General features: G+C 52.5%; 3 protein-coding genes across 3 annotated transcripts in view; 1 reads left to right on the top strand and 2 right to left on the bottom strand.

Moving 5' to 3' along the window:
* The first annotated feature begins 535 nt into the window (after window positions 1-535).
* CSUI_000448 (uncharacterized protein) lies at window positions 536-2061 on the top strand. Its single transcript, XM_068060682.1, has 2 exons — window positions 536-1132; window positions 1604-2061. The coding sequence occupies exons 1-2, from the start codon at window positions 554-556 to the stop codon at window positions 1619-1621; spliced, it is 597 nt and encodes a 198-aa protein (XP_067927353.1). The 5' UTR covers window positions 536-553; the 3' UTR covers window positions 1622-2061.
* A 680-nt stretch (window positions 2062-2741) lies between these two features.
* CSUI_000447 (uncharacterized protein) lies at window positions 2742-8631 on the bottom strand. Its single transcript, XM_068060681.1, has 2 exons — window positions 5867-8631; window positions 2742-4907 (listed from the first exon to the last, which is right to left on the bottom strand). The coding sequence occupies exons 1-2, from the start codon at window positions 7154-7156 to the stop codon at window positions 3390-3392; spliced, it is 2808 nt and encodes a 935-aa protein (XP_067927352.1). The 5' UTR covers window positions 7157-8631; the 3' UTR covers window positions 2742-3389.
* A 1362-nt stretch (window positions 8632-9993) lies between these two features.
* Window positions 9994-11326, bottom strand: part of CSUI_000446 (tetratricopeptide repeat-containing protein) — an 8243-nt gene continuing 6910 nt past the window's right edge. The window contains exons 10-12 of the mRNA XM_068060680.1: window positions 11203-11275; window positions 10852-10905; window positions 9994-10661 (exon numbers count right to left, since the gene is read on the bottom strand). Of these exons, the coding sequence (XP_067927351.1) occupies window positions 10626-10661; window positions 10852-10905; window positions 11203-11275 (163 nt within the window). The 3' untranslated portion in view covers window positions 9994-10625. The remainder of the gene's footprint in view (window positions 10662-10851; window positions 10906-11202; window positions 11276-11326) is intronic.

Raw genomic sequence — 11326 nt, 5'->3', positions numbered from 1 at the left:
GTAGCGAGTCGGGTATGCCTTCTTCCAAGAGGACGGCAGGCGCAGAACACAGCTAGCGGCACAGGCAAGGGCACTCGCGCGTCCACCAACGGGATATGGACAGTCTGTACTGGTACATTAAGTCCTCAGCGAATCTGCTGGAAAAGGTGGTGCAGGAGGTCGCAGGGATTTAGTACCTCCAGCTAACTGAGGACCCTCTTACGGAAGAGTCAGCGCTGTAACCACGGTTGCTCGTGGTGTCTAATCAATAGCTTCGGCGCTCGCGGCGACCCCCCTCGTCTCCACTTTGAAACTTGAACCCGGAGCCTGTAGCTTTGCCCGGCGATTGCCTGTTCCTCATACCGGAGTGAAAATTAAACCGGAGACTTCGCCTTACAAGCAGAACAGCTGCTCACTTTTCCCCTGTGGCTGGTGAGACGGCAGAAAGGCTTCTTTCCCGGTGGCGTGCCCTTTTCCCCAATATCGAGGTCTTACTTCAAATTCGCTGGTTTCACTGACTCGCGTCACAGCCCGAGTTACATAGTTCCGGGAGCAGTTTGAGTCCGAGCAACCGATGGCAACTGGACGGCGTCTCATCAGCAGCTCCAAGTGGACACGATGGATTTGGAAAATCCGGCTTAGCTGGCGGGTTCATAGGCACAGCTGGCGGATTTTATTTTACTACAACGTTTTGGCTGGCTGTTGCGCCGTCGGGATTGTTCTGACTTTTATCCTGCACGCACTGACGTCCAACGCTTCTTTCTTTACGAATTACAGATGTGGAGCAGTGGCAAAAAGTTTGATTAGAGCAAATTTTGTGGCCGTGATGGTCACCGCGGGGGTCATGGGGCTCGCAGCGCTGTTAACGAGTCGCATCATCGCGCTTTTTATTTCGCACACACTGGGGGAATTAAAGCCGACAGGGCACTGGATGGATCGCATTGGTTTCGTGGTCAAATGGGTCCCGTGGTTTATCTCGCTATGCCTTCTTGTATTAATCTGCATCTGCACTATCAACCTGGCTTGGATCCTTCTTGATGCGAAATCGTGGTGCTCCAGGCGGTGGTCGGCTCGTGGCTTGCAGGCAGTCAGAAACTGCAGGGCGTGGTTTGGAGGCACTGCTGTATGTCTTACGACCGGTAAGGCCTTGAAGGTGTGTTAGTGCAATACGGTTGCCGTTTCTGACGGCAGGGCTCACTCAGCGGCCACCAGACAGCTTCTGGTGACTCGTACTCCGGGGGGGTCGCTGTGGCGTTGAATCTGGGCAGTCAGTACAAAGTGAATGGAGCTGTGCAAACCAATTGTGCTTGTCTATTCCCTCACTCTTACTAAGCTTACGTGGCGATGGCTTTCGTCGGCGGGCGGGTTCGAACAGCCCAGTTCATTCATGGTTATCCTGTTATCCAGTCCAGATGCGAGTTAAGACGTCGAGATATGCTTTTCGCCCGACAGATCTTCGCGCTGTGGGGAATATATATACGGTAGTAATGAGCCGAATCCGTTGTATGCCAGACTGGCTTCGCTGTTAGAGCTGCCTCGTTTCAGTCGCTACTCCGCATAGCGAACAAGCGGTTCTCGGAGTCGGTCACTAGCTGTTTCTGTGTTCTGCAACTTTCAATCGCAGCCGAGAAAGATCAGCTAACGGGAAGCGTGGAAAATTGCAACGATGGCGACTTCCTGGAGTCTGCCTTTTTCTTGTTTTTCATCCCGCGCGAGGATCCAGACGCATGTTCTTTCTCGACTCCTGAGATCTGCTTGCTCTTCAAGAACTATTACAGCACTCTCGCTTCCCGCAATGATCCCGATTGGTCGACACCGGAAGCCAGTCGTTGCGAGGGGCTAGAAGCCAAGGGCGTCAGTGCCGACGAGTTCATAACGGATACCAGCAGTGATCTATATCGATATCTGGTGGTTTACACAGGACTCTGGTGCACGACGATATGCGCCATGATCATCTTTTTCTTCTATATAAAGAAAAGTTCCCATTTTGAAAGCTATTTCTCCCAACCAGATGACAAGACGAATCATTATTTGCTTCTTGCTTTTCGCCCTTTCACGCCGTGGAATGAAGGATCAGTTTGACTGGCTGCGGCGAACCTACCAAGCGTTCCACCACGGACCGCACTGAATTTCTTTCAAGTTGATATCACTTTCTCTTCGTGGAGTAGCGGCAGAATGTATCCGGCTTATTGTCTCTCTCAAACAAACTTGCCTCTTGCCTCGGCGTCTGAGAACTCTGTTCGGCGTAGGCGATTAAGCCCGACTTGCAGGGAGCTGGGTGCTTCCGCGGCGAGGGCACCCTGGTCCTCCCAGCGCAACTTCAGCTTTACCAGAGTTACAGTCAAGCTGTCTGAGAAAGCAATCCCAGAAGCTGATTGCAACAGGATGGCAGGCGGGCGGGGAAACTCGCTATTCCGCTGAATTCTTGCACTCCATTTCGGTGGAAGCTGTTGTTACTGGTGGGCGTTGTCCCCGCTCCCCGCGATCGAACAGGGCCATCATACAAAACCAAACACCTACGTTCACGCGCTTTGAAGTTCGGGGACGGGATACTGTGTTGTTCTCTGGTGCGGCATTCTCTTCAAGAAATTACTACTTCAAAAATTTCTCTTAGTTTCTCTGCCGGTAATCGCTATAAAAGCTCCTGCGGACACTCGCACCCCAGGCGAGGCGATCGGAAGACCAGATTCAGAAGAGAGATTTCCATGCAGTATTAAGAAGACACGGACAGGGACATCTACGTCTCCACGTAACAACTCCGGAGTCACAGCTTAATCCACTTACGGGAAAAGAGGGTGACAGCTTGCCACCCAGCTTGTTTTTTCTTCTACTTGTCGGACTCAGCACCGTGAACACGGACGTTCTGTTACCCAGTGCTCCAGACTGGTTGTGCAAGTATGGGTTCGTCCGCTCGCGAGTGTCGCAAGCGAGTTCGCTCTGAGTCTCCTTGGCAACAATATTCGGACCAAGGGATATACTGGGCCCTCCTACTTTCTGATTTACACGCATTCGTCATCCGTATGCTTCTGAGGGACTGAGAGACTCGCCTCTGCAGCCCCGGAGATGCCACGGTCCGAACACGGCCATCTCACAGAAAACCGTGCCATCACGGTGCGCACGATTCAAAGTAACAGCCCACTGCGGCCTTCTACCGTTCTTCGCTCTGCAGCTTCACCGATAGTCTTTTGCACTGCAACTGACTGGCGTCTCTCTTTACCTGTCTGTTCCTGTTGTTTTTTCTCTCGGACCTCAGCTTCCGTTCGACCTCTCGGAACTACGTTCTCGGTTTGCAATCCGCCTCATTCAGGGTGCCCCAGTTCCAAACACCCCAAACTCAACTTAACTTTGGAGTTTCATTCCGGATTTTGAATTTCTCTTGTCCATGCAGACCGGTGTGGTGGGCTTCGTGTTCAGAGCTCGTCACCGTGCCCGTGGAACTTCCAGCCTCCTTCTTGTTCGTGCTGTTTCTTGAGTTGTTCGTCGAGATGGTCTGCAATATCTGCAGCGCTCACATTTTTCTTGCCTTGTTCCTCAGCTTCGGCCATAGCCTTCTTGATTATAGAGGGGAAGTCTAGCCCTTCCTCGTCACCGGCCTCGAGTCCGGTAGGGAGATCATCTCGGTCATTCCAAAGAGTATCTTCTGTTTGTTCCCAGTCGAGATCAATCCAGTCCAACGCCTCGAAGTCATCTTCTTCATCAGCTCCTACATTCAGTCCGTCACCGACATCCACGTATTTGTCGAAGACTTTTTTCGACTCGCGGGCGTCTTTCTCCAGTCTATGGAAACTGACTGGTGTTGTCATTTTGATATGAGTCGGATGGTAATCCATGGGTCGCTCCTGATGAAACCAGCGCGCATGTAAGGCTGGTATCTTCAGTCTGTGCATCCACAGCCCCAACAACATATCGTCTGCCGTTCCGTTCTCTGGACACACGCATTCTTTACAGCTCAGAACCTCTTCAACGGCTTCTCGATCCAACACAACGCCCCCTCCGCTGGTGATGTAGTCGTATCCCTTCCCCGGTTCTCCGTCACCCGCAGAAGATCCATCGACGGCTGTATGCCCGAAAGAGTAGCGTTGACCCAGATAGAGAGGTGATACTCTATCAATGCGACTTGGAACTTTCTGACTTGCCTCACTCCTCCGCCTCTGTTTTTTTGAGTAGGCAGACGCGGCGAAGGCGTCTAACAACGCGGCTGTTTCTCTGTCTTTTTGCCTCAGTGCGTCCGCTTTCCTCTCGTCTGCCGTTCTTCCAACTTCCTCATTGATTCGCTCCCTTTGCGGACTCCAGTTTCCGTCCGCTTCTCCTGCTCCGTGATGCTTCTTCCATGACGCCATGTACTTGTCTATCTCCTCTGCAAGTTGCTTGTAAGGTTGATGGGTTAACCGGAGACCATTATGATTTGTAAGGGCTGCGCGAAAAAAAATTCTTGCTGGGACCGGAGCTTGTAGGGACATAGATATGGCATCTAGTAGGTGTCTAACATTCATCAGGGTGTCGTCGTCGACAATAACTAGAAATTTCCTTGTTTGGTGGTGCTTAAGAAAGTGTTCGAAGATCCCTTTCAGTTTCTGACAGAGTGCTCTTTTCTCTCCTGGCGCAGATACAGACAATCGCACTATACTCGTACCATCTGCGTACTTTTGTATTCTGTTGTGGCCTTGCTGCTGGACGTCAGCGCCTTCGTGACTATCAGTCCCTTCATTCTCACTGTAGAACTCGATTGCAATATTACGCATGTGTCCCTCCAGACTGGCTTGTTCTTCCTGCAGTATTGCCGAACGGAATGCATGCGGACTTTTCCCCGCCTTAGAACGTCGTTGTGCCATCTCGACAACCGCATCCGGAGACGCCCAGAGTTGCTTCAGCAGCGGCACACGCGTGTGAAGATTCCTTGGATGTGTTTTCACTGCGATCAAGACGTCCTGCGAACAGAAGACAAGGACATGGGAAACACGAAGCTGACTCTATACACGGCAAGTGGCCGGGCCGGGGAGGCTTGTTAGCATTCGAACTCAGTTCGGATACAGGACTGAAGACGGTTCGTCTCCGGACAAGACAACTTCTTCACGTCACCATCCGGCGGCACAGAACTTTGCTTTATGGGGGTGTAACAGCCGTAGTGGTCTGCTCGTGCACCTCGTCAGTTTCGCTCCCGAAAGCAAACCTCGTAGCCATAACTGGTTCTCCCGAAGTTTTGTCTGATGTCGTACTTTTCACGAGAAATCCGTATACTGGGTGCACATAGTCGCCATTTCCTGTTGTGTACTACGACTCGAAGGAAGACATCGTGGCAGATACATCAATACATGCATTCAGAAAAGTGTTGTTCTGAATGGAGAAGTAAGAGGCTGAGCGAGGAAGCCCGCCAGCTCACTTAGAGCCTCCATGCTTCACAGCTTTGTTTCTGCATTTCCCGTCACCAGCGAAAGTAACTCTTTTGATGTGGGACAACCGATAGTGACCGCACTTCCTCACTGAGAAATCAGAGTAGAGGACTCAGAAGCCCACCCTGTACAGCTGCACGCGCGCTCAACACTGTCACTCAGCTGGTAGACTTACAAGGCCGGTGATGCTTGACACCAAGTACTGCCTACGTACGTCAATTTGATGCTGTTTCGAACTTGCTACAAAAAGGCAGGGTTCGAAGTAGCGTGGACGGGAGCACCAGTTCATTGGGGCTATTGAGCTGACTAGAGGTACACACTTGTGTGTTTGCTTTGTGCGGGTTTGCAAACTGACTGGATACACCAACACGCTGCTGTTTTAAGAAGTGTCTGCGCGCTTGGCCAAAGGAAGCGTATCCATAGTATCACGTCAGCTATGCACCTAGCTCATACTTGATGGAGAGGTACACTGCTGACTTTCGACGATGGTATCTTACTTCGGGCTCGACAATGAAGAAGGGTCTTTCGTTCAGGAGGGCTTCTTCAAACTTATGGAAGTCGCTATCCCGTTCTAGATCAATATTGACAGGATACTTTTCAGCGAGCACATCTTTCCTTTCCATGATATCTTGCTCGTACTCGATGAGGCGGTCGAAAAACTGATGGGAAAGAATGGGAGAATGCCTACATCCGACAGCGAAGGACACACATCCTTTGATCTTCTCCTCTGCCTTCTTCAGTCCGGGGCTTCTTCTTGACCCGCGTCTTTTCTTCGATGTTCCCTCTTGGAATTCGCCACCTGCGTCTCCTTCTTCATCGTTTCCGCTGACTGCACTTGCCTCCGAGCTACTGCTTCTGGTCGAACCATCTGCCGCTTTCACGAGACGGCGTGTGTGAGGAGGGGGGTACGGAGTTTCTGCCCGGTCAAAATCAGTAGGTATTGGAGTGTACGGGCAGAACAGGTCGGAGTGCTGCATCAGGAATTTCCGCGACTCATAAAGAAACCGAAATAACTCATGTACAGGATCAATTTCAATCCTCGGTGGAAACAACTGTCGTTTTGCTTCTTCCTTCACTGTCTTGCTAATAAAATCTAGAAACCTCCTGTCCATCAATAACCCAGCATCAATCAGAGGGTATACAAAGGCATTATCTTGATAAAAATGATGAATGATTGCCGATGACTCGTCACGTAAAGACATACCTACACACAGCCCATTCGGATACCACGTCGGACTTGTTCCTTGGGGTTCTTCGTGATGGTTTCCCCGTCTTTCTTCTTCTGCTTCTTTGGAAAGAATTTGCAATAAATCATCCAACGACTCTCCTACAACACGACTGTGCGCTGTTCCTAGCCAGATGAATTCGATTTCTGGGTCCAAGTTCTGGTGTACGTGCAGTAGCCATGGCAGCAGATTCGCGTAGTTGCTTTTAGCGTGGCCCGAAAGGAGATGTTCGTCCAAGAGTATTACCCGATTATTTGGGATTCCCAAAGTGTAGAGTAATTGGTGTAACAAGTTACTAACGATATGGCTTTCTAAAACTGGTTCATTAGCAACGAGAAAAAGGGTCTTTTTTTGGAGGAAAGGTAATGGATGGGATGCACGTCTAAATGTTGCGGGTTCTGTTACTTCCTCGTCTTCAGCGTCAGGCGTAAACGGCTCGTCAGACAAAGCGAAGCACAGAAGGGGAAGCAACACTAGTACAAGAAGAAAGAGGCGAAGATGTAAAAGGAGCCCACTCCTGACCCGCACATGGCCAGAGTTTACAGGGGCGGATTCATCCATTCTGAGAAAAGTAGTACGACTGTGGAGAAGGAAGAGAAAGTCGATTCTTGGCGCGTGTAAGGCCAACGAAGAAGTCCACTAAATGAACAAGAATGGTGTTGATATGGAAGTATCACTCGTCCAAGAAAGGACGGACTGCAGAGGAAACAAGAAGTGAGGTCATCTCCTTTGATGATAGCGCACAACTGATCACATGAAGCTTGTGGGACCGGACTTCGAACCCCTTCTCTCTAGACTGGACCCCCGCATGGCGCTTGGCTTGGAGGAAAAAGAGGGAGGTTTGTTGTGCGGGCATAAACCGCTACGCAAGAAATAACTGCTCGCTCAGGCCGTTTCGGAGAGTCACTTGCCTTATTCTGAGTAACTTAAGAGGCGGAGTCAGATGCGCCCCCGACACTGGAGATCAGTGAAGCCCAGGAGGCAGCATACTGGAGAAGTCAAAAGGAGAACGTTCACTATGGTTGAACCATGTCTCGTGGCCTTGAGGGCTTCCTCCCCGTAGCTGAACACTCATATAGAGCTGCGCTCCGGCAGTCGCACAACTATTTACCACGGGGAAACAATGAAAAGATGTTTGCTCGAGTCCTGTAGTGCGAGCTTTCTTCTGATGACATGCAGTTTCAGAATTTACAGAGTGCCGAAGAAAGCAAGTAACCGACCCTTCATAAGTCTCCATTCGAAACAATCAACCGAGGATTGCCATTAGTGAAGAACCGGAAGCGCTCACGAAGAAACGGACACCGGACAGTAAACAAGAAGTGTGCGGTAGCCAACCTTGGCGAGACTGACCGGCCGAGCGTGGCGGAAAGACGCTAGAATTCGGAAATGCAGCTTCCGCGGGCAACCACGCACAGGCCGTAATCAGAAGCAAAATCTGTCCTGGGGTGGTGAACGAACAGGTTTTGCACGAATCAACAGAATGAAAAACAACACGGAAGATCCGCGTGAGCCAGTTCTGCGTACGGCGCATGAAAGCATCTCAAACAAGCGGCGTCATTTGAAACGGAGCAAGGCGAAACAAAAACTCCTCATGCCAGCTCTCTGAAGAGCCCGGAACTGCTGCAAGACGTATCGTAGTTCCCATCCAAGCACACGAGCATTTGATCTTACGCAGAGGACCGCGTGTCTTGTCGGCTGTTACGGAAGTGTCCTCCCCCACCCACCACTCCCCGATGCGTCCTGTCGCGGTTGCATCCGGGGGGCTGCGTCGTCAACAGGCAAAAAAGTTCGAGCTGTCTCTCTCTGGGTCGTATGACACAGGCAACGTGTTCTGTGCGGTCCAGCCCCGCTCCCGAACGACATCCCCTTTCATGTGCTCGAACTGCTAGGGTGGCGGTCGCGGCACAGCAGCAAAGAACTAGCACGCTGAAGTAGAGAGTTTAAAATTAGGAGAGAAGGTGTTGCCGAGACGCTGGTCGCTCCGGCCGAGCCCCGACACTCGCTGGCTACCACTGGACGTTGAGTTCAGTTCAGAGGTCTAACGGCAGTAACAGGACTGGGGCGCCGCCACCCTGCCTGCGCCCAGGGCGGTGTACCGAGTGCTTGTAGTGAGTGCCGTCCCGCGTGAACGACCGCCTATTAGTCGACTACTCTTCGTCTCGACCAACTCGCTTCGCAAGGGTCCCGATCGGGACCCTTGCGAAGCGAGTTGGTCGGAGACTGCGGCCAGCAGGCCTTTAAGAGTCTTTTTGTGAACAGAGACGAAGAGTAGTCGACTAATATGCGGTTGTTTACGCGGGACGGCACTCGATACTTTTTCTTGCGCAACGGCCGTTCTCAGAGTGGCGTCGCTCGTAGCCGACGATACCAAAGATCTTACACGTTTTGCGCAACAGAGGCCTCCAGAATCATCATCTCTCGCTCATGGCCTCTTGTACAGACCAAAGCAAGAAAAACCTGACACCCGTGTACTGCGGCAACTTCTTCCGCTATGCACGGGGGAAGTCCCTTCTGCTCCCGCCGTCCGATTTTCGGTTCCTCGGGATCGTCCGTTTGCCCGACCTCGAAAAAACGGACATCGCGTACCTTTATCTTCCGCCTTCAACTTCTCCCACTGGCTTCTTGTCTTCCTTTGCCACCCCCTCCAATTCTGGTGTTCCTTCACTTTCAGCTTTCGAACACACCGTCGATAGCAACTGCCCCATGGTCAGTACAGTGGCCGTACTCCCGCCCACGTAACTGGCTCGCAAGTTGCAGACCCTACCAGCCAGGTACCGCCGCTCCGAATTCTTACGACGCGCATCTCCCGTGTCGTCTACGTTGTCTTGTAGACCTTTCACCGCCGTGCTTCCGCACAGCCTTCGCATAGCTTCTCAATCGTATCAGCACTCAAAAACATCATCATGCCCTTCTGCCAGTCCGACTCTCATACCGATGGCTCGCTCCCAGAGCAGCCCTGCGTCTGTCCTGCCGGCGGCGGAGCCCCCGGCACTGCCCCACCTCCTCGAACGAGCTCTCCCGTCGCTTCCTTTCGACGTCTGTCTGAAATTCTACACCTGTTGGTCTGCCTGCCACCCTATGGCCTCCCGTCAGCACGCCCTTTGTGTGTACTGCCTTGCCAACGCGTGCGTACACCACCCGCCGTTCCGCACCTGGGCTAACGCACGGCGTCCTTTTCGTGCTGTCTGCCAACGACGTAACTGGAGCAACGCATCTTGTGTGAAAAGGGGCGTCCCGATACACGTTGTGTCCTGCCTTACTACGCTCCTGTACAGACAACCGGCCATTTCACTACGGCTGCTGTCTCACTTCGTGCCAGTAACACCTCCTCTCCAGACCCGCGGTTTGCAGCGTCGTTACGGTACACCTGCATCGTGCACATGTTCTCGTGTACGACCAACCCATCACGTGCGTACACCACACCCGCAGCGCGGCACATACAAAAAGAACTACCTCAAACTCCATACACCAGACGCCAGCGAGAGAACGCGAGATGTTCACTGCGTCTACGTGCTCGCGACACCTTCTAAATATCCCCCCCAACGGCGTCAATCATATCTCCCTGAATGTCCGGTCCACTGCGTTCGCTTGGCCGCCCGAACCTCGGAAAAATGCGGGAACTCCTCTTGTCTCGGTGCTCGCGTAGCTTCGCACGCGAGCATCTCACCGGATCTTCACGATCCGCACGCACCGTCGCACAGCACGAGTACACTGAACTTCCTGTACTACCACACTTCTCCTGTACTACCGGACGATGTAACGCCTCAGCAACGGTGCGGCCCGACTGTGGCCCGTCGCCGACCTGACAGGCCCACACCGTTGCGTGCCAGTCCTCAACACCCGTACACGGCCTCCACGTTCTGTTTGAAGTGTTGACCGTTCTGTTCAAGAGGTTGACAGTTCACCCGCCTATAACGTCATGCGAAGAGTTGACAGAAGTTCCGTCACCCCAGGAACGTCCCAGGAGGTCGGCTCTTAGCTGGCGTCGGTCTTCACGAAGCGAACCGCAACGTCCCATCCGAGAGCATGATCAGGCCTGCTGTCGGCTCGATATTTCAATCTGAAGCTGTAAGCAACAGTCGCATCCCCACTCAGCAGTGTCTGGCTACTACCCTGCACCTCACGCAGCTTGAAGCTGCCGAGTCCGCAACTCCGCAGCTCTGAAGCGGCCGGCAATCTCGTACCCGTTTTGCTCCACACATAGTCTGCCTTTGAGCTTCGGCCAGTGTTCAATGGTGGGGCTCCCAGCAACTTACCGCACTTCCTGTCGGATTTCCAGGGGCCAAGGACAAGACGTTGTCAACGTCCTTCTGCACGCACAGGCGACATATCCGTCAACAAGACGGTACCACAGAGTAAGAAAGCCTTATGGAAGCGAAGCTCTTGTGCTTGGGAGTTGCGCTCGCTGGCGTCCACTACTGTCAAAGCCCTTGACACGCAGTACCACACCACCGCCCACAGCTGCCCTGCGCGCCCGACTGCCGATGTTTGGCACGTGGCCTCACATGTTTTCTACGGTAAATTGTGTTCAGAGTCGTGAGGCCCGGTTTTCTTGGGAGGGGACGGGATGAAATGTGCAGAGTTCAGTAATCTGAGAGAAAAACTACCTTCGCGTTGGTGAAATCACTCATGGCCATGAAAGTCTTAGCTCGTTGTAGTAGTACTTCGATGTTTTGCGCGCTGCAGGCAGAAACAAACAGAAGCACCCATGAAGACGAGACCGCCCCGTGT

Source organism: Cystoisospora suis (genome assembly GCF_002600585.1).
Source record: "Cystoisospora suis strain Wien I chromosome Unknown contig_183, whole genome shotgun sequence".
Taxonomy (NCBI): Eukaryota; Apicomplexa; class Conoidasida; order Eucoccidiorida; family Sarcocystidae; genus Cystoisospora; species Cystoisospora suis.
This window is presented reverse-complemented; position numbering and strand designations above follow the sequence as displayed.